The following is a 24288-nucleotide window of genomic DNA, read 5'->3' on the forward strand; positions in this document are numbered from 1 at the left end:
AAGCAATCTTTACAATTCAGTGCTAACAAGCACTTTGATTACAGTTCTAGGGATAAATTAAAGCAATCTTTACAATTCAGTGCTAACAAGCACTTTGATTACAGTTCTAGGGATAAATTAAAGCAATCTTTACAATTCAGTGCTAACAAGCACTTTGATTACAGTTCTAGGGATAAATTAAAGCAATCTTTACAATTCAGTGCTAACAAGCACTTTGATTACAGTTCTAGGGATAAATTAAAGCAATCTTTACAATTCAGTGCTAACAAGCACTTTGATTACAGTTGGGTCAGGGTCCCTAATAGACCTTGAGATGAGGAACTCAGATGACGTAATTAAAAAACAATATTAGTCCGCGATACAATTGTGGATGCTGTGATTTTAAAAATGGACATAACTGAACAATAAGAACTGTTTTATAGAGCTGATGTGATGAGAAAAGAAATATGTAGATTTGACCTGAAATAAATTATTAGAAAGGACAATTTTTTTATTGAGTTTTATGATCAGAATTTTGGGATTATTTCATGTGGAGAGTGACATTTTTCACCATCTTCCGGGGTCCAGCAATTTGCGAAAAAAGTAATCTCACTTGCCACCCCGAAAATTTAACCAAACATGTATAAATGTATCAGCTTCGATATGAGCCATCCTACATGTTCAAGTAAACGATATGGACTGAGCAATGGAGGAAAACGTTACCATTGTCGCCTATGGAGAATTAATTAAAAATGTTGACCCAAATTGTGAACTATTATTTCAAAGGTGTTGGAGTGTTTCATGGTTCAATGATCACAATTTCGGATGGGAGCTGCTGAAATCGAGGTCAGTTACACTCTTTTAGTGCTATTTGATTAAAAAGAATACAAAATGGCTACCAATAATTTAGATTTTTATCAAAAATATACCAATTTTATACTTATAAACAGTGAAGAGGCAGAAAATGGGGCATGCATTATTTGGACTGGGGCCACTCAGAGGAGAAATAATTATATACTAGGGATGATCAATGTCACATACCCAAATGCCAAACGTACTAAAATGAATGTTGCACGTTTAGCAAAAATTTTGCAATTGAAATCTACTGATTTAGCCAAAAATTTAGATGCTTCACACCTTTGTCATAATGCATTGTGTGTGAATACAGACCATATTGTTTTAGAACCTCGGGAGATTAACAATGAAAGAAAAATATGTGTAGCTGCACACCAATGCACCACACATATTGTGCATGGCACAAACTATACTAACTGCATGCTGAATCTGAAATTGTGGTTTGTTATGATTTTGTAGTAAACATATGCACCTTGCACATTTTACCTCCACATTAATCATCTCTGAAAATACAAGTTTGTAACACAAGTAAAAAACAAAAATGGGAAAAAAGCCCACCCTCATACCCCCAAGACACTGAAACAAACATGGCAAACATGTTTATGCAAGATTATAAGCTCAGTCAAACATTTATGTGTTTTTTCGCCAGTGTTTACTAATTTTTACAGTGCAAGGGGAGTAACTCTTGATGGTTTCATTACTGTGTCAGAAAACTGGGTCATTCAATCAACAGGTGATCACAGGAAGTAAACATGCGGTAGAGAACTTAATGAAAGTGAAACATAGAGACAAATCAATGAACAAAGTATGACAGTCATTAATTAAATAAGTTAACAAAAAACAAAAGAAAAAATTACAGAAAGGAAAAAATCCAAATATGACATCGAGTTACAAAGGCAAACTGTGAATGACCTAATGTTGTAACATTCATTTTACATGGTTTTATTTTGTTTATAATTTTGTTTCAAGGTATGTGTTTTCCAATAAATGCATGTACTGTGGCTGGATGCATGCATGCATGCATGCATTGGGAGATATGAAGTGGTCTTTTTGTCTGATACAAGGTTTATTTCAGTGTCTTGGACCATTATCCCATTTTCATAACAAACTTAAAATAAACAAACTTTTTAATTTAAAAAAAACCACAACTAACTCATATCATGCTCATATATTCCTGAAAAGTGTTTGTTTTAATATAATATAAGATGTTTAGTATTCTCTGTAAATACATAAATAACTACATATGCTTCCTGAAAGGCTGAAAGAAAACCATATTGTGTAACCTTTTAATATAAATGTTAATCTGGCCATGAACTACAACCTGGCTGTGGAACGAATTCTTTCGGACTTGAATTCTGACATAGCTTTGGTTCTAACTGATGTTTTTTATATCCACTAATCAACCTGTTTCGCACTCTCTTGTTTAACAAGAAATCGATAGCCTGTTTTTTACGAGCTTTTAACCTGTTTAATTTGACACGTAAACTTTTTTGATATGCACAATCATATATTTCACGTTTACGTATTTTTTTCAGAGCCACTACAGCACGAGACTTTCTACCCAGACCACAACCTACAGCTTTTAGGGTCTTAGCCAATGCAACATCCCGTTTATTATTGACTTTCAAGACTGCTGCAGATGCACGGCCTAAGGCATTGCGAGAAAAATTCTTATTCTTCGGTAGGTATGTAGAAATTGTCCTATTGACGGACTCACACTTATTTGTATTGCTGAAAAATTGCATCTGATTTAATGCGGTCTGAGACAGTTTCATTTCTAACAATGATTCTATTAATAATTTGTCAGTCTTATTTGGTTTCAAAGACCCATTTTGTAAACCATGACTGCTAAGGTTAATAGATTTGTACCACCAACTAGTTTTTATACCACCATTACATAGTGTTATGCTCCATCTACACGTATCGCTACAATTACCACTATAACAATTCACAACAAACTTAACAATGCGTGGCAAACATTTTGAAATTTGTTGTCGGTCACCATTATATTTTGCAAATAAACATTTCATTATACCATGTGAACGTAATTTTAAATCATTGGCAAAAGCTATTTTAATATCATTCCTCTGGGCCTTTGTAGCTCCAGGGAACATACCGACACTAAATTTTGCTCGCAATACCTCACGGAACTGACTTTGACCCCGGTGAATAGTATCTGCCAGTCTATTTACTGACCATAAAGGGTCAAATATTTCCTGCATTGCTTCTTGTAGACCTTGTACACTTTTTGCATCCCCATTAGTAGTACAATAGTCCACAAGTAAATCAAGTTTAGCAATTTTTTTACCTATTTCATACCCAAGATCCTTCTCACTCAAAGGATCATACCTATTTGTATTTGATGTGCAGTACTCGTGATTAGGACATTCAATGTCATAACCTTTACCGCGTAACCATGCACCAACCCAGCAAAGTTTGTTTACAAGGTGAAAACCAATGATATCATGATTGTCAGTTTCATTTTCACAGGCAATACCAATGACTTGTGATGCATTTTGTCCCATTTTATGCCTACTTTTTATATGCACACTCTGATAGGTACCATCCATTTGTAATTTTACAGGACTATTTTTATTTAACCCTAAGGTTTCATTTCTCTTTCTGAAACTCTCAACCACTTGTTCGGTTTCATTTTCCGCAAGTTTTACAACCTTGTCACAAACAGTATTTGTTATTCTCTGCATTGTTCCTTTTGACATAGGAGGAATACATGAACTAGTTAAAAGTAGTCGCGCGCTATCATTACCAATATAACAGTTTATCACGCCAGTCTGAAACCCATAGTTAATTGTAGCACTCTTGCGACCAGCACGTCCTGTGTCAATTTCTCTAAATAGTTTATATTTTTCTGAAATAAATTTACACTTGGTACACTTCATTTTCCAAATCCAACCAAGACCCCATTGAGTCTCTTGTACCAGTTCAAAATGTGGAACAACACACTTTGGACTTTTATTTAAATGACATATTATAAGACTATTGATCATTAAAATATTAAGATCTCTATCTACTGTTCTATTTTCAGTACTTTTCTCCTCTAAATATTCATCTAAATAATCATCTGACAATTTATGCGGTCTGAGTAATTTGACTGTAGTCGCACATTTTTCAGTTTGGGGAGCTACATAAGATTTTTTATCGTAACTCTCTTTTGAGTACAGCTTAAATTCCTTTTCTGTAAGGCGGGGTAACCAGACAGATTCTGTGGTGTTTTTAGGAGTCAAATCTGTAGTGGAATTAGAAAATTTAAGTTTAGGTGGTGCAAGTAAAACTTGCATAGATAAATTTTTTAAAACCTGTGTAGATGGAGCTGTAGATGGAGCAACACCATTAATAACACTACAACCTTGATCTGTTGTTAGGGATACACAACGCAATAGATGGGCTTGGTTACCAACCTTATATTGGTTTCTTTTCCTTTTCCCTTTCATTATTGAATAAATACACACTCTGTTATGTTTGTATTATTCTAAATTATGACATCATAAAGTCATGACGTCACAAAAGCGATGACGTCACAATGTTATCTTCACTAAAGAAAAGCACCATTTTTCCCTATTTGAACACTCACACAAAAAGAACTCTAAAATGGTTATTACTTGATGGATTTTAAAACTAAAACCTGTTTTAGAATTGTCTGTGAATGATCTTAACAGTTATTAAAAAATAAAAATGTTCTATTCCTTCTATGAAAGAAATAAATATCAAAAACATTATTTTCTGAGTGAAAAAATCCTTAAATCTACCTTATTTACAGTAAAAAACACAATATTTTCATGATTCATCATCTAAACATGATGATTTTTATAAAGTCAATTAGGTAATGAAGGTTTGTTAAATGGCACTTTAAGCTATGAAGAGTCTTAATCAATGTCTAAATTGTGAATTGATAACATATGGATTTTGTGCTTTTTTTCTACTAAAAGATATAAGGAACAGTAATAAGCATGCTTACTTAAAAATACTAAAAATTAACTTATTTTATTTCAGATGCGGAAAAAAACTTCACAGAATTGTTCGAAAAGGTGTACCGAAGAAATTCATTCTGCAATACAAATGGAATCTGACATTTGCTGATCTAATATGGGTCAGGGTCCCTAATAGACCTTGAGATGAGGAACTCAGATGACGTAATTAAAAAACAATATTAGTCCGCGATACAATTGTGGATGCTGTGATTTTAAAAATGGACATAAATGAACAATAAGAACTGTTTTATAGAGCTGATGTGATGAGAAAAGAAATATGTAGATTTGACCTGAAATAAATTATTAGAAAGGACAATTTTTTTATTGAGTTTTATGATCAGAATTTTGGGATTATTTCATGTGGAGAGTGACATTTTTCACCATCTTCCGGGGTCCAGCAATTTGCGAAAAAAGTAATCTCACTTGCCACCCCGAAAATTTAACCAAACATGTATAAATGTATCAGCTTCGATATGAGCCATCCTACATGTTCAAGTAAACGATATGGACTGAGCAATGGAGGAAAACGTTACCATTGTCGCCTATGGAGAATTAATTAAAAATGTTGACCCAGTTCTAGGGATAAATTAAAGCAATCTTTACAATTCAGTGCTAACAAGCACTTTGATTACAGTTCTAGGGATAAATTAAAGCAATCTTTACAATTCAGTGCTAACAAGCACTTTGATTACAGTTCTAGGGATAAATTAAAGCAATCTTTACAATTCAGTGCTAACAAGCACTTTGATTACAGTTCTAGGGATAAATTAAAGCAATCTTTACAATTCAGTGCTAACAAGCACTTTGATTACAGTTCTAGGGTTAAATTAAAGCAATCTTTACAATTCAGTGCTAACAAGCACTTTGATTAATGTTCTAGGGATAAATTAAAGCAATCTTTACAATTCAGTGCTAACAAGCACTTTGATTACAGTTCTAGGGATAAATTAAAGCAATCTTTACAATTCAGTGCTAACAAGCACTTTGATTACAGTTCTAGGGTTAAATTAAAGCAATCTTTACAATTCAGTGCTAACAAGCACTTTGATTACAGTTCTAGGGATAAATTAAAGCAATCTTTACAATTCAGTGCTAACAAGCACTTTGATTACAGTTCTAGGGATAAATTAAAGCAATCTTTACAATTCAGTGCTAACAAGCACTTTGATTACAGTTCTAGGGATAAATTAAAGCAATCTTTACAATTCAGTGCTAACAAGCACATTGATTACAGTTCTAGGGTTAAATTAAAGCAATCTTTACAATTCAGTGCTAACAAGCACTTTGATTACAGTTCTAGGGATAAATTAAAGCAATCTTTACAATTCAGTGCTAACAAGCACTTTGATTACAGTTCTAGGGATAAATTAAAGCAATCTTTACAATTCAGTGCTAACAAGCACTTTGATTACAGTTCTAGGGATAAATTAAAGCAATCTTTACAATTCAGTGCTAACAAGCACTTTGATTACTGTTCTAGGGATAAATTAAAGCAATCTTTACAATTCAGTGCTAACAAGCACTTTGATTACAGTTCTAGGGATAAATTAAAGCAATCTTTACAATTCAGTGCTAACAAGCACTTTGATTACTGTTCTAGGGATAAATTAAAGCAATCTTTACAATTCAGTGCTAACAAGCACTTTGATTACAGTTCTAGGGATAAATTAAAGCAATCTTTACAATTCAGTGCTAACAAGCACTTTGATTACAGTTCTAGGGATAAATTAAAGCAATCTTTACAATTCAGTGCTAACAAGCACTTTGATTACAGTTCTAGGGATAAATTAAAGCAATCTTTACAATTCAGTGCTAACAAGCACTTTGATTACAGTTCTAGGGATAAATTAAAGCAATCTTTACAATTCAGTGCTAACAAGCACTTTGATTACAGTTCTAGGGATAAATTAAAGCAATCTTTACAATTCAGTGCTAACAAGCACTTTGATTACAGTTCTAGGGATAAATTAAAGCAATCTTTACAATTCAGTGCTAACAAGCACTTTGATTACAGTTCTAGGGATAAATTAAAGCAATCTTTACAATTCAGTGCTAACAAGCACTTTGATTACAGTTCTAGGGTTAAATTAAAGCAATCTTTACAATTCAGTGCTAACAAGCACTTTGATTACAGTTCTAGGGATAAATTAAAGCAATCTTTACAATTCAGTGCTAACAAGCACTTTGATTACAGTTCTAGGGATAAATTAAAGCAATCTTTACAATTCAGTGCTAACAAGCACTTTGATTACAGTTCTAGGGATAAATAAAAGCAATCTTTACAATTCAGTGCTAACAAGCACTTTGATTACAGTTCTAGGGATAAATTAAAGCAATCTTTACAATTCAGTGCTAACAAGCACTTTGATTACAGTTCTAGGGATAAATTAAAGCAATCTTTACAATTCAGTGCTAACAAGCACTTTGATTACAGTTCTAGGGATAAATTAAAGCAACCTTTACAATTCAGTGCTAACAAGCACTTTGATTACAGTTCTAGGGTTAAATTAAAGCAACCTTTACTATTCAGTGCTAACAAGCACTTTGATTACTGTTCTAGGGTTAAATTAAAGCAATCTTTACAATTCAGTGCTAACAAGCACTTTGATTACAGTTCTAGGGTTAAATTAAAGCAATCTTTACAATTCAGTGCTAACAAGCACTTTGATTACAGTTCTAGGGATAAATTAAAGCAATCTTTACAATTCAGTGCTAACAAGCACTTTGATTACAGTTCTAGGGATAAATTAAAGCAATCTTTACAATTCAGTGCTAACAAGCACTTTGATTACAGTTCTAGGGATAAATTAAAGCAATCTTTACAATTCAGTGCTAACAAGCACTTTGATTACTGTTCTAGGGATAAATTAAAGCAATCTTTACAATTCAGTGCTAACAAGCACTTTGATTACAGTTCTACGGATAAATTAAAGCAATCTTTACAATTCAGTGCTAACAAGCACTTTGATTACTGTTCTAGGGATAAATTAAAGCAATCTTTACAATTCAGTGCTAACAAGCACTTTGATTACAGTTCTAGGGATAAATTAAAGCAATCTTTACAATTCAGTGCTAACAAGCACTTTGATTACAGTTCTAGGGATAAATTAAAGCAATCTTTACAATTCAGTGCTAACAAGCACTTTGATTACAGTTCTAGGGTTAAATTAAAGCAATCTTTACTATTCAGTGCTAACAAGCACTTTGATTACTGTTCTAGGGTTAAATTAAAGCAATCTTTACAAATCAGTGCTAACAAGCACTTTGATTACAGTTCTAGGGTTAAATTAAAGCAATCTTTACAATTCAGTGCTAACAAGCACTTTGATTACAGTTCTAGAGATAAATTAAAGCAATCTTTACAATTCAGTGCTAACAAGCACTTTGATTACAGTTCTAGGGATAAATTAAAGCAATCTTTACAATTCAGTGCTAACAAGCACTTTGATTACAGTTCTAGGGTTAAATTAAAGCAATCTTTACAATTCAGTGCTAACAAGCACTTTGATTACAGTTCTAGGGATAAATTAAAGCAATCTTTACAATTCAGTGCTAACAAGCACTTTGATTACAGTTCTAGGGATAAATTAAAGCAATCTTTACAATTCAGTGCTAACAAGCACTTTGATTACAGTTCTAGGGTTAAATTAAAGCAATCTTTACAATTCAGTGCTAACAAGCACTTTGATTACAGTTCTAGGGATAAATTAAAGCAATCTTTACAATTCAAGCACTTTGATTACAGTTTTAGGGTTAAATTAAAGCAATCTTTACCATTCAGTGCTAACAAGCACTTTGATTACAGTTCTAGGGTTAAATTAAAGCAATCTTTACAATTCAGTGCTAACAAGCACTTTGATTACAGTTCTAGGGATAAATTAAAGCAATCTTTACAATTCAGTGCTAACAAGCACTTTGATTACAGTTCTAGGGTTAAATTAAAGCAATCTTTACAATTCAGTGCTAACAAGCACTTTGATTACAGTTCTAGGGTTAAATTAAAGCAATCTTTACAATTCAGTGCTAACAAGCACTTTGATTACAGTTCTAGGGTTAAATTAAAGCAATCTTTACAATTCAGTGCTAACAAGCACTTTGATTACAGTTCTAGGGTTAAATTAAAGCAATCTTTACAATTCAGTGCTAACAAGCACTTTGATTACAGTTCTAGGGTTAAATTAAAGCAATCTTTACAATTCAGTGCTAACAAGCACTTTGATTACAGTTCTAGGGTTAAATTAAACCAATCTTTACAATTCAGTGCTAACAAGCACTTTGATTACAGTTCTAGGGATAAATTAAAGCAATCTTTACAATTCAAGCACTTTGATTACAGTTTTAGGGTTAAATTAAAGCAATCTTTACAATTCAGTGCTAACAAGCACTTTGATTACAGTTCTAGGGTTAAATTAAAGCAATCTTTACAATTCAGTGCTAACAAGCACTTTGATTACAGTTCTAGGGATAAATTAAAGCAATCTTTACAATTCAGTGCTAACAAGCACTTTGATTACAGTTCTAGGGATAAATTAAAGCAATCTTTACAATTCAGTGCTAACAAGCACTTTGATTACAGTTCTAGGGATAAATTAAAGCAATCTTTACAATTCAGTGCTAACAAGCACTTTGATTACAGTTCTAGGGATAAATTAAAGCAATCTTTACAATTCAGTGCTAACAAGCACTTTGATTACAGTTCTAGGGATAAATTAAAGCAATCTTTACAATTCAGTGCTAACAAGCACTTTGATTACAGTTCTAGGGATAAATTAAAGCAATCTTTACAATTCAGTGCTAACAAGCACTTTGATTACAGTTCTAGGGTTAAATTAAAGCAATCTTTACAATTCAGTGCTAACAAGCACTTTGATTACAGTTCTAGGGATAAATTAAAGCAATCTTTACAATTCAGTGCTAACAAGCACTTTGATTACAGTTCTAGGGTTAAATTAAAGCAATCTTTACAATTCAGTGCTAACAAGCACTTTGATTACAGTTCTAGGGTTAAATTAAAGCAATCTTTACAATTCAGTGCTAACAAGCACTTTGATTACAGTTCTAGGGTTAAATTAAAGCAATCTTTACAATTCAGTGCTAACAAGCACTTTGATTACAGTTCTAGGGTTAAATTAAAGCAATCTTTACAATTCAGTGCTAACAAGCACTTTGATTACAGTTCTAGGGTTAAATTAAAGCAATCTTTACAATTCAGTGCTAACAAGCACTTCGATTACAGTTCTAGGGATAAATTAAAGCAATCTTTACAATTCAGTGCTAACAAGCACTTTGATTACAGTTCTAGGGTTAAATTAAAGCAATCTTTACCATTCAGTGCTAACAAGCACTTTGATTACAGTTCTAGGGATAAATTAAAGCAATCTTTACCATTCAGTGCTAACAAGCACTTTGATTACAGTTCTAGGGATAAATTAAAGCAATCTTTACCATTCAGTGCTAACAAGCACTTTGATTACAGTTCTAGGGATAAATTAAAGCAATCTTTACCATTCAGTGCTAACAAGCACTTTGATTACAGTTCTAGGGATAAATTAAAGCAATCTTTACCATTCAGTGCTAAGAAGCACTTTGATTACAGTTCTAGGGATAAATTAAAGCAATCTTTACCATTCAGTGCTAAGAAGCACTTTGATTACTGTTCTAGGGATAAATTAAAGCAATCTTTACAATTCAGTGCTAACAAGCACTTTGATTACAGTTCTAGGGATAAATTAAAGCAATCTTTACAATTCAGTGCTAACAAGCACTTTGATTACAGTTCTAGGGATAAATTAAAGCAATCTTTACAATTCAGTGCTAACAAGCACTTTGATTACAGTTCTAGGGATAAATTAAAGCAATCTTTACAATTCAGTGCTAACAAGCACTTTGATTACAGTTCTAGGGATAAATTAAAGCAATCTTTACAATTCAGTGCTAACAAGCACTTTGATTACAGTTCTAGGGTTAAATTAAAGCAATCTTTACAATTCAGTGCTAACAAGCACTTTGATTAATGTTCTAGGGATAAATTAAAGCAATCTTTACAATTCAGTGCTAACAAGCACTTTGATTACAGTTCTAGGGATAAATTAAAGCAATCTTTACAATTCAGTGCTAACAAGCACTTTGATTACAGTTCTAGGGTTAAATTAAAGCAATCTTTACAATTCAGTGCTAACAAGCACTTTGATTACAGTTCTAGGGATAAATTAAAGCAATCTTTACAATTCAGTGCTAACAAGCACTTTGATTACAGTTCTAGGGATAAATTAAAGCAATCTTTACAATTCAGTGCTAACAAGCACTTTGATTACAGTTCTAGGGATAAATTAAAGCAATCTTTACAATTCAGTGCTAACAAGCACATTGATTACAGTTCTAGGGTTAAATTAAAGCAATCTTTACAATTCAGTGCTAACAAGCACTTTGATTACAGTTCTAGGGATAAATTAAAGCAATCTTTACAATTCAGTGCTAACAAGCACTTTGATTACAGTTCTAGGGATAAATTAAAGCAATCTTTACAATTCAGTGCTAACAAGCACTTTGATTACAGTTCTAGGGATAAATTAAAGCAATCTTTACAATTCAGTGCTAACAAGCACTTTGATTACTGTTCTAGGGATAAATTAAAGCAATCTTTACAATTCAGTGCTAACAAGCACTTTGATTACAGTTCTAGGGATAAATTAAAGCAATCTTTACAATTCAGTGCTAACAAGCACTTTGATTACTGTTCTAGGGATAAATTAAAGCAATCTTTACAATTCAGTGCTAACAAGCACTTTGATTACAGTTCTAGGGATAAATTAAAGCAATCTTTACAATTCAGTGCTAACAAGCACTTTGATTACAGTTCTAGGGATAAATTAAAGCAATCTTTACAATTCAGTGCTAACAAGCACTTTGATTACAGTTCTAGGGATAAATTAAAGCAATCTTTACAATTCAGTGCTAACAAGCACTTTGATTACAGTTCTAGGGATAAATTAAAGCAATCTTTACAATTCAGTGCTAACAAGCACTTTGATTACAGTTCTAGGGATAAATTAAAGCAATCTTTACAATTCAGTGCTAACAAGCACTTTGATTACAGTTCTAGGGATAAATTAAAGCAATCTTTACAATTCAGTGCTAACAAGCACTTTGATTACAGTTCTAGGGTTAAATTAAAGCAATCTTTACAATTCAGTGCTAACAAGCACTTTGATTACAGTTCTAGGGATAAATTAAAGCAATCTTTACAATTCAGTGCTAACAAGCACTTTGATTACAGTTCTAGGGATAAATTAAAGCAATCTTTACAATTCAGTGCTAACAAGCACTTTGATTACAGTTCTAGGGATAAATAAAAGCAATCTTTACAATTCAGTGCTAACAAGCACTTTGATTACAGTTCTAGGGATAAATTAAAGCAATCTTTACAATTCAGTGCTAACAAGCACTTTGATTACAGTTCTAGGGATAAATTAAAGCAATCTTTACAATTCAGTGCTAACAAGCACTTTGATTACAGTTCTAGGATAAATTAAAGCAATCTTTACAATTCAGTGCTAACAAGCACTTTGATTACAGTTCTAGGGATAAATTAAAGCAATCTTTACAATTCAGTGCTAACAAGCACTTTGATTACAGTTCTAGGGATAAATTAAAGCAACCTTTACAATTCAGTGCTAACAAGCACTTTGATTACAGTTCTAGGGTTAAATTAAAGCAATCTTTACTATTCAGTGCTAACAAGCACTTTGATTACTGTTCTAGGGTTAAATTAAAGCAATCTTTACAATTCAGTGCTAACAAGCACTTTGATTACAGTTCTAGGGTTAAATTAAAGCAATCTTTACAATTCAGTGCTAACAAGCACTTTGATTACAGTTCTAGGGATAAATTAAAGCAATCTTTACAATTCAGTGCTAACAAGCACTTTGATTACAGTTCTAGGGATAAATTAAAGCAATCTTTACAATTCAGTGCTAACAAGCACTTTGATTACAGTTCTAGGGATAAATTAAAGCAATCTTTACAATTCAGTGCTAACAAGCACTTTGATTACTGTTCTAGGGATAAATTAAAGCAATCTTTACAATTCAGTGCTAACAAGCACTTTGATTACAGTTCTACGGATAAATTAAAGCAATCTTTACAATTCAGTGCTAACAAGCACTTTGATTACTGTTCTAGGGATAAATTAATGCAATCTTTACAATTCAGTGCTAACAAGCACTTTGATTACAGTTCTAGGGATAAATTAAAGCAATCTTTACAATTCAGTGCTAACAAGCACTTTGATTACAGTTCTAGGGATAAATTAAAGCAATCTTTACAATTCAGTGCTAACAAGCACTTGATTACAGTTCTAGGGTTAAATTAAAGCAATCTTTACAATTCAGTGCTAACAAGCACTTTGATTACAGTTCTAGAGATAAATTAAAGCAATCTTTACAATTCAGTGCTAACAAGCACTTTGATTACAGTTCTAGGGATAAATTAAAGCAATCTTTACAATTCAGTGCTAACAAGCACTTTGATTACAGTTCTAGGGTTAAATTAAAGCAATCTTTACAATTCAGTGCTAACAAGCACTTTGATTACAGTTCTAGGGATAAATTAAAGCAATCTTTACAATTCAGTGCTAACAAGCACTTTGATTACAGTTCTAGGGATAAATTAAAGCAATCTTTACAATTCAGTGCTAACAAGCACTTTGATTACAGTTCTAGGGTTAAATTAAAGCAATCTTTACAATTCAGTGCTAACAAGCACTTTGATTACAGTTCTAGGGATAAATTAAAGCAATCTTTACAATTCAAGCACTTTGATTACAGTTTTAGGGTTAAATTAAAGCAATCTTTACCATTCAGTGCTAACAAGCACTTTGATTACAGTTCTAGGGTTAAATTAAAGCAATCTTTACAATTCAGTGCTAACAAGCACTTTGATTACAGTTCTAGGGATAAATTAAAGCAATCTTTACAATTCAGTGCTAACAAGCACTTTGATTACAGTTCTAGGGTTAAATTAAAGCAATCTTTACAATTCAGTGCTAACAAGCACTTTGATTACAGTTCTAGGGTTAAATTAAAGCAATCTTTACAATTCAGTGCTAACAAGCACTTTGATTACAGTTCTAGGGTTAAATTAAAGCAATCTTTACAATTCAGTGCTAACAAGCACTTTGATTACAGTTCTAGGGTTAAATTAAAGCAATCTTTACAATTCAGTGCTAACAAGCACTTTGATTACAGTTCTAGGGTTAAATTAAAGCAATCTTTACAATTCAGTGCTAACAAGCACTTTGATTACAGTTCTAGGGTTAAATTAAACCAATCTTTACAATTCAGTGCTAACAAGCACTTTGATTACAGTTCTAGGGATAAATTAAAGCAATCTTTACAATTCAAGCACTTTGATTACAGTTTTAGGGTTAAATTAAAGCAATCTTTACAATTCAGTGCTAACAAGCACTTTGATTACAGTTCTAGGGTTAAATTAAAGCAATCTTTACAATTCAGTGCTAACAAGCACTTTGATTACAGTTCTAGGGATAAATTAAAGCAATCTTTACAATTCAGTGCTAACAAGCACTTTGATTACAGTTCTAGGGATAAATTAAAGCAATCTTTACAATTCAGTGCTAACAAGCACTTTGATTACAGTTCTAGGGATAAATTAAAGCAATCTTTACAATTCAGTGCTAACAAGCACTTTGATTACAGTTCTAGGGATAAATTAAAGCAATCTTTACAATTCAGTGCTAACAAGCACTTTGATTACAGTTCTAGGGATAAATTAAAGCAATCTTTACAATTCAGTGCTAACAAGCACTTTGATTACAGTTCTAGGGATAAATTAAAGCAATCTTTACAATTCAGTGCTAACAAGCACTTTGATTACAGTTCTAGGGTTAAATTAAAGCAATCTTTACAATTCAGTGCTAACAAGCACTTTGATTACAGTTCTAGGGATAAATTAAAGCAATCTCTACAAATCAGTGCTAACAAGCACTTTGATTACAGTTCTAGGGTTAAATTAAAGCAATCTTTACAATTCAGTGCTAACAAGCACTTTGATTACAGTTCTAGGGTTAAATTAAAGCAATCTTTACAATTCAGTGCTAACAAGCACTTTGATTACAGTTCTAGGGTTAAATTAAAGCAATCTTTACAATTCAGTGCTAACAAGCACTTTGATTACAGTTCTAGGGTTAAATTAAAGCAATCTTTACAATTCAGTGCTAACAAGCACTTTGATTACAGTTCTAGGGTTAAATTAAAGCAATCTTTACAATTCAGTGCTAACAAGCACTTTGATTACAGTTCTAGGGATAAATTAAAGCAATCTTTACAATTCAGTGCTAACAAGCACTTTGATTACAGTTCTAGGGTTAAATTAAAGCAATCTTTACCATTCAGTGCTAACAAGCACTTTGATTACAGTTCTAGGGATAAATTAAAGCAATCTTTACCATTCAGTGCTAACAAGCACTTTGATTACAGTTCTAGGGATAAATTAAAGCAATCTTTACCATTCAGTGCTAACAAGCACTTTGATTACAGTTCTAGGGATAAATTAAAGCAATCTTTACCATTCAGTGCTAACAAGCACTTTGATTACAGTTCTAGGGATAAATTAAAGCAATCTTTACCATTCAGTGCTAAGAAGCACTTTGATTACAGTTCTAGGGATAAATTAAAGCAATCTTTACCATTCAGTGCTAAGAAGCACTTTGATTACTGTTCTAGGGATAAATTAAAGCAATCTTTACAATTCAGTGCTAACAAGCACTTTGATTACAGTTCTAGGGTTAAATTAAAGCAATCTTTACAATTCAGTGCTAACAAGCACTTTGATTACAGTTCTAGGGATAAATTAAAGCAATCTTTACAATTCAGTGATAACAAGCACTTTGATTACAGTTCTAGGGTTAAATTAAAGCAATCTTTACAATTCAGTGCTAACAAGCACTTTGATTACAGTTCTAGGGATAAATTAAAGCAATCTTTACAATTCAGTCCTAACAAGCACTTTGATTACAGTTCTAGGGATAAATTAAAGCAATCTTTACAATTGAGTGCTAACAAGCACTTTGATTACAGTTCTAGGGATAAATTTAAGCAATCTTTACAATTCAGTGCTAACAAGTACTTTGATTACAGTTCTAGGGATAAATTAAAGCAATCTTTACCATTCAGTGCTAACAAGCACTTTGATTACAGTTCTAGGGATAAATTAAAGCAATCTTTACAATTCAGTGCTAACAAGCACTTTGATTACAGTTCTAGGGATAAATTAAAGCAATCTTTACCATTCAGTGCTAACAAGCACTTTGATTACAGTTCTAGGGATAAATTAAAGCAATCTTTACAATTCAGTGCTAACAAGCACTTTGATTACAGTTCTAGGGATAAATTAAAGCAATCTTTACCATTCAGTGCTAACAAGCACTTTGATTACAGTTCTAGGGATAAATTAAAGCAATCTTTACAATTCAGTGTTAACAAGCACTTTGATTACAGTTCTAGGGATAAATTAAAGCAATCTTTACAATTCAGTGCTAACAAGCACTTTGATTACTGTTCTAGGGATAAATTAAAGCAATCTTTACAATTCAGTGCTAACAAGCACTTTGATTACAGTTCTAGGGATAAATTAAAGCAATCTTTACAATTCAGTGATAACAAGCACTTTGATTACAGTTCTAGGGTTATGCCCCTTTACAAATGAAAAAAATGCAGAACTTTCGTCTTCGTTCTCTTGAGTTTGTCTTAACTAAATGTAACAAAATTTTCGACCTTTAGGAATGCTTACCCCAGAAATTCTTTGCCCTCTCGTTGTAGTACTATCCAATAGCTATTTATCAGAGCAGAGTCTATAACTCCTAGCCATACAGAACAGCCGAGGCAAAGGGTTTGAACAAATGGGTGACCCCAATGCGTATTTATCAAATTTGACCATTTTTCCGTGTTACGGACGACATTTTCGGCCTTCAAGAATGCTTACCCAGAAATTCTTTACCCTCACGTTGTAGTACTATCTAATAGATATGCATTAAGGCAGCGTCTATAAACCCTTGTCATAAAGAACTACCGAGACAATGGGTCGGAAAGTGGGTGTCCCAAATGCGTATTTTATCGAATTTGGCTTAATTTCAATGTTTCGGACGAAATTTTTGGCCTTTAAGAATGCTTACCCCAGAAATTCTTTACCCTCACATTGTAGTACTATGTAATAGCTATTCATTAAGGCAGCGTCTATAAACCCTAGCCATAAAGAACTACCAAGACAATGGGTCGAAAAGTGGGTGCTCCAAATGCGTATTTTATCGAACTTGGTTTAATTTCCATGTTTCGGGCGAAATTTTAGGCCTTTAAGAATGCTTACCCCAGAAATTCTTTACCCTCTTGTTGTAGTACTATCCAATAGCTATTTATTAGAGCAGAGTCTATAATTCCTAGCCATACAGAACAGGTCGAGGCAATGGGTTTGAACAAGTGGGTGACCCCAAAGCGTATTTTATCAAATTTGACCATTTTTCCGTGTTACGGACGTAATTTTCGGCCTTTAAGAATGCTTTCCCCAGAAATTCTTTACCCTCACATTGTAGTACTAACTGATAGCTATTATTTAAGGCAGCGTCTATAAATCCTAGCCATAAAGAACTACCGAGACAATGGGTTGGAAAATGGGTGCCCAAAATGCGTATTTTATCGAATTTGGCTTAATTTCCATGTTTCGGACGAAACAATACCTATATATACGTTTCAGTTACCACATTCCAGACGGAACAATACCTATATACGTCACAGTTACCACATTTCAGACGGAACAATACCTTTATACGTCTCAGTTACCACATTCCAGATGGAACAATACATATACGTCACAGTTACCACATTCCAGATGGAACAATACCTATATACGTCTCATTTACCACATTTCAGATGGAACGAAACCTATATACGTCTCAGTTACCACATTCCAGATGGAACAATACCTATATACGTCTCAGTTACCACATTCCAGACGGAACAATACCTATATACGTCACAGTTACCACATTCCAGACGGAACAATACCTATAAACGTCTCAGTTACCACATTCCAGATGGAACAATACCTATATACGTCTCATTTACCACATTCCAGATTGAACAATACCTATATACGTCTCATTTACCACATTTCAGATGGAACAATACCTATATACGTCTCAGTTAACACATTCCAGGTGGAACATTACCTATAAACGTCTCAGTTACCACATTCCAGACGGAACAATACCTATATACGCAGCAGTTACCACATTCCAGATGGTACCATACCTATATACGTCTCAGTTACCACATTCCAGATGATACAATACCTATATACGTCACAGTTACCACATTCCAGATTGAACAATACCTATATACGTCTCAGTTACCACATTCCAGACGGAACCATATCTATATACGTCTCAGTTACCTTATTCCAGATTGAACAATACCTTTTTACGTCTCAGTTACCACATTCCAGACGGAACAATATCTATATACGTCTCAGTTACCACATTCCAGATGGAACAATACCTAGATACGCAGCCTTATTTGTGTTGTTTTGTTGGTGCTTTTTTCAGTACTTAGAAAACAATTATTATAAACATTTAATCAGTACACTTTAATATCTAGTTAAATTAACTGAATCGTGAAACTGTAACTGAAAAATGTATACCCTTACAAGTTATGTTTGTCCCTTCTCAAAAAGTATTTTCCGCCACAATTATATATATATATATATATATAGACTATATATTCTAAAAAGATATAAGAAGATGTAGTATGAGTGCCAATGCGACAATTCTTCTTCCAAGTTACATTTTGTAAAAGTAAATCTTTATAGGTCAATCAAAGTCCGGCCTTCAACACGTCGGAGCCTTGGCTCATACCAAACAGCAAGCTTTAAAGGGCCCCAAAAATGACTAGTGTAAAACTATTCAAACAGGAAAACGCTTCATTTTCTCTCTTTTTTAGAACAAAAAGCCTCATACAACACAAAATGGCTGACCGAAACTATACACATGTATTTACACAAGTATAAACAATGCATGTTATTTTAATTTTCAATTGAAATGCAATCTGGATATAGACAAACAACCATTAGACACTTATAACTGTATATGAGCAATAATTTTGTCAAAGAGAAACTAATTAGTTCCAAATGCACTCGTCTTATATTATTTTGACTCTGCAATTTGAGACAACTTAACGCAGATATATATCATACACTACAAAATTACGTAACAACGGCGCAAAGAATATTTATTTCGTCTGGATGTGTAGAAGACTGGCCGTAGTATAAACTGCAGAATGTTCCGACTATAGGGATAATTGTAACCTTTTTCAGAGTGTTCACCCTTTTTAACATCTACCAATACAAACACACACACACAGTTGAATAAAGTACTCACACAATAGATTCAGAATATATGTGACTGTATTCCCACCTTTTCCCAATTCTATTAGCTTCATAAACCGAAGCCTATATGATGTTTAATTGCGGTCTTAATACATGCAGTGGTTGTCGTTGGTTCATTCGTGTCTGTCATATTTGTTTTTCGTAAATTTTGAAAAGTGGCGGTCCGAAGGTCTTCGGACCAACAAGATTTTGCAAAGGACCGACACAATTTTGGTATTTTGCAAATAGAAGTAATACTGAAGACCATTAGATTTTTTTCAAGGACCACTAGTCAAAAATGATTCCGAGAACTCTGTTATTATTGTACGAGGGTTCTAAATAATAACTAAGGGTTTTACAAATTAACATTTGCGTACATATGTCAGATTTAAAAGGGCAATCTAGGTCATGATGTGTCAACGAAAAAACAACAATTGCATGTTTTTTTTCCCTTCAATTTCTGCAAACGGAATACTTGATTTAGACAAACATGACATATGCTATATTGAAAGTTTACATATAAACTAGGTTTAATTCGCGGTCACCTTTTTTCTATCCAGGAAAGATTGAAAATGTTCAGTAATTCTGACGTAATTGATTAACAGGTCGAGAACTCTAGATTTATTTACGTCAGAATATATTTGCATAGTAATTTCCCAAACACAAGGCCAATACGGCCTTGAAAAACTGACCAATCGACTCAACGAGCTACAATGCATTGTGGGTTACTACGAGTTTACTACAACCGGAAAACACGTGGAATTAGTGGAAGAACTGACAACTAATATAGTGTCTGGGATTCTCAAAATGTATGTTTTTGTTCTGCGAATGTGATTATTGTAAAATATATAACATAATCTTCAATTTGCATGCTCAGATTAAAAAAGTATTGTTTACGGGCTTCACTATTCGACTTTCTTTTTCGCCTTGTTAAAGTTGTTGAACAGGGTTTTTTCCATTGTTATGCATTGTACCTGTGCAATAATTTTACTACCTGAAACAGTGAAATTTCAGATGAAATTACCACTGTCCACTATGCATTTTTTAAGCTCTTTTAAACCTGTATAATATCATTTCAAAATCATTTCTGCTTGAAAAACACGACAATTTTCATTGAAACTCTTCTTTCTGTACTGGACGTGTAAAATTTTTATCAGGACCTGAACTGAAAGTAAGAACATCGTAATATTCAGTATGCTAGAAATAAGTGTTATGAAAGTGGCAGGGCGGATCCAGCCATTTTAAAAAGGGGGGTCCTAACCCAGGACAAAAGGGGGGGGGGGTCCAACTACATGTCCCCATTAAAATGCATTGATCGTTCAAAAAAAGGTGTCCAACCACCGGACCCCGCCCCACCCCACCTTGGATCCGCCACTGAGCGGAGACGGTATACAGCTTAATACATTTTGTATAGCTTCATCCATCGATAAAGTCCGTGTGTTCCTAATTTTATCACAAAATATACCTCAGAGGTTTTTTATCGTTCGGTTTCTGTCATGTTGACCTATGTGAAATGTCTCCAATATTTAAAGCCTCTGGATCACAGTGGGTGCCATATTACCTATTATTTTTATTCTAAAACGAGCTTTGCATATAGAAATAAGAAGATGAGGTATGAGTGCCAAATGAGACAGATATATCTTTCCATAAAAGACATACATGTAGTAAAATAAGCAGTCATAGGTTTAATGCCGAAAAGTACGCTATAACTGACCCAAAAATTACTTAAGTAAAACAATAAAAAAAAAAAAAAAGAACGGCCCAATATAATATAGAAAAGGAGAAGAAATCTATCTAATAAATGAAAACGTATATAGGTTTGTATATATAGGAGCCTGTATTTCAGTGTGGTTGTCGTTTGTTTATGTGTTACATATTTGTTTTTCGTTCATTTTTTTATATAATTTAGGCCATTAGTTTTCTCGTTTGAATTGTTTTACATTGTCATATCGGAGCCTTGTATAGCTGACTATGCGGTATGAGCTTTGCTCATAGTTGAAGGCCGTATGGTGACCTATAAATGTCTGTGTCATTTTGGTCTCTGGTGTGTCAGTTGTCCCATTGGCAATCATACCACATCTTTTTTTTTATATTAGATCCAACGCTGCAATTTTCAAATTTTCCACCTCGTCGCACAAACATATGAATAACATCATTACAGCTTATATCCTAATGCATGTAGAGCAAAACTTTGGTTAGCTTGCTTGCTTTGTTTGTATATTGTACAATCATATTAGGTTAACAACCAATTAAATTCAAATATAAAATATACAAATTAAACTATGCCTATATATATTGTTTAAATATGTAAATGTTATTTTCAAAGCTTGTATAAACAACTATACACACAAAACAAGCAAGCCAACCAAAGTTTTACTTTGCAAGCGTTAGGACATCAGCTGTAATCATTTTATTCAGTTACGCAAATGTCCGAGCCCGTTAAAAAACGAAAACAAAATGAAACTACAGTTGCTGACTTCACTACCTTCAAAACAAAGGGAACAGTTTGGAAGTCTCATATACTGAAATGTGACAAAAATAAATACTTATAGATTTTGTTAACACTGCCATGTATGTAAATATTTCTTCGCCTTTTTTACGAACATAAAATTCAAGGATCACACATTTGCCTTTAATTATCTATACGGAAATTGCTGTACTCGTGAATATTAGCACCGCCTGTTATCGGCGGCTTACTTTACACTAGTAAGTTTGTCTCAATTAATTCAAATCCTTTTTTCTTCGCATAGAAACAACTCTTCGTTAATCTGAGCATGGAAGGAATACTTTGTATCACGAGCTATAAATGAGGATACACAAGAGAAAAAACTAAGCGAAATTGTGAATCCCGCATTGCACGAAAAAATGTGTTGTATTTCAGTAAATAACACGTATTCTCGGTTGATTGTAAACAGTCACGTAGTAGTCCATCATGCATTGTTACTCATTTAGTGGATTGGTAAAAAAACTAGGTAAAAATAATTGCGTCACGTGTAAATAAACAATTACATGTACGAGAACATAAGTATGCTAATTTATGCATTTCCATATAAGGTAGTGGTCCCGACCTGATTAACAGATGTTACACTTAAAATCGATCTCAACCAAAATACTATTTGTTAACGAATTACTGACAATATGTAAAAAATCTTTTTTTAAATCCTAATGATGGAGTCACAGACAAACAGTTACCATGGTTTCAACCACATGTAGTGATCTGTAACCAGATAACACATTGTGAATGGTAAATTTAAACGAAGTGTAATTATAATGACAATTATACTTTTAAAATTACGTGCATCTACAGCGCCCTTCCTGTTCCGCCTTCAACAGGAATGGTTAAACCTCAACATTTGGAAGCCAGAGATGTGTAAATGTGTAGAAACATTATAAGATCAATATGTCTGGTCACAAGGTACCTAAAATAATAGCCAAATTCATCAAAGAATTTAGGGATGAGCACTCACAAACATGTTTAACCCCGTCAACACATTATTTATGTGCCTGTCCCAAGTCAGGAACTTGTAGTTCAGTGGTTGTCTGTCATTTTTGTTTTTCGTAAATTGTTTTCTTATAAATTAGGCCGTCAGTTTTCGAAATTGAATTGTTTCATATTTTTCATGTCGGGGCCTTTTATAGCCGACTTTACGGTATGGGTTTTTCTCATTGTTGAAGGCCATATGGTTGCCTTTAATTGCTTACATCCACTTTATTTGAACTTTCGTTGATAGTTGTCTCATTAGCAGTGATACCACATCTCCTTATTTTTATAAGTTCAACTTTAAGAATTATAAATAACGGACACATCATTGGTATTATTGTTCCTCGTCTAAACAGTCCATAAAAGGTTCGGATTTGTAATAGAACTTGTATCTATCAATAAATCAAAGTTTATATGTTACTGAGGTTTAATTGGTATTTATAAAATCGTGTTCAGAGAAAAGAGCATAAAACACAATAAATAAAACCACCAAAACAAAGATCAGCAATAAAAGGGCAGACTGTTGCCTTTGTGTTTTTCAAATCCGTACTACGTGGCATGACTTGATACACCACATTCTTTCCTTTCAATTAAACACACAAACAGAACAAACAACAACAGTTTTCGAAATTGAATAGTTTCATATTTTTCATGTCGGGGCCTTTTATAGCCGATTATACGGTATTATATGGGTTTTTCTCATTGTTGAATGCCATACGGTTGCCTTTGATTGTTTACATCCACTTTATTTGAACTTTCGTTGATAGCTGTCTCCTTAGCAGTCATACCAAACCTCCTTATTTTTATAAGGTCGACTTTAAGAATTATAAATTACTGACAAATCATTGGTATTATTGTCGACGAGCATTCTTTATGTGCCTGTCCTAAGTCAGGAGCCTGTAGTTCAGTGGTTGTCGTTGGTTAATGCTTGTCAAGTTTTCGTAAATTGTTTTGTTATAACATCTAAATTAGGCCTTTAGTTTTCTCAAAAGCAAACAACTTTACCGAAAGTTATTAGAAAAACGTAAAAATGAATACTAGTGGTATTTGACAAGGTTAACAAAAATATAGTAAAATAAAAATCAGTATCACCTACCTTGTCACTAGTGTCTCACGCGAAGACTTTTACTTCACTAGCTACACTGAGTTTCACCACTTCTTCCACCGGAACTGGCTCTGGTTCTGTCTTTATGCTGACTCAGGCTCTGGCTCAGGCTCTGTCTTTGTTTCTGGCTCTGGTTCTGTCTTTGTTTCTGGCTCAGGCTCTGGCGTTGCCATCTTCTGTCGTCTTCTTTTGACGAAGTGGCGATTCTTTACCTAGTTCCAAAGTTTTTCCATCGAAAGCATTGGGAACACTGCCAAACATTGAATTTATTACCATTTTTTTTAACATTAAGTCCGGCTCTGGGGATGGTATTTTTCTTTTTCGTGGCATTTTTCTTTGTGAATCTGAAAGTAATTCCAACATTGTGATCACCGTTATAATTTGTAATAATAATAATAGAATGACCTATCCATTAGCTGATTATATAGTTGATTCATGGTCCATAT

The 24288-nt window shown here is 33.3% G+C and overlaps 1 protein-coding gene across 1 annotated transcript; it reads left to right on the forward strand.

Moving 5' to 3' along the window:
• The first annotated feature begins 279 nt into the window (after nucleotides 1-279).
• Nucleotides 280-5139, forward strand: LOC139495034 (uncharacterized). The gene is made up of 3 exons (XM_071283185.1): nucleotides 280-825; nucleotides 2370-2515; nucleotides 4846-5139. The coding sequence occupies exons 1-3, from the start codon at nucleotides 686-688 to the stop codon at nucleotides 4920-4922; spliced, it is 363 nt and encodes a 120-aa protein (XP_071139286.1). The 5' UTR covers nucleotides 280-685; the 3' UTR covers nucleotides 4923-5139.
• The last annotated feature ends 19149 nt before the right edge of the window (nucleotides 5140-24288 follow it).

This window comes from Mytilus edulis, chromosome 11, assembly GCF_963676685.1.
Source record: "Mytilus edulis chromosome 11, xbMytEdul2.2, whole genome shotgun sequence".
Taxonomy (NCBI): domain Eukaryota; kingdom Metazoa; phylum Mollusca; class Bivalvia; order Mytilida; family Mytilidae; genus Mytilus; species Mytilus edulis.

Bases quoted from the DNA above. Each gene is read 5' to 3' on its own strand.
- LOC139495034 (XM_071283185.1), top strand. From the start codon at position 686: ATGGAGGAAAACGTTACCATTGTCGCCTATGGAGAATTAATTAAAAAT. The intron at 826-2,369 runs GTCAGTTACACT...TATTTTTTTCAG, and splicing joins TGGGAGCTGCTGAAATCGAG to AGCCACTACAGCACGAGACT. The intron at 2,516-4,845 runs GTAGGTATGTAG...ATTTTATTTCAG, and splicing joins AGAAAAATTCTTATTCTTCG to ATGCGGAAAAAAACTTCACA.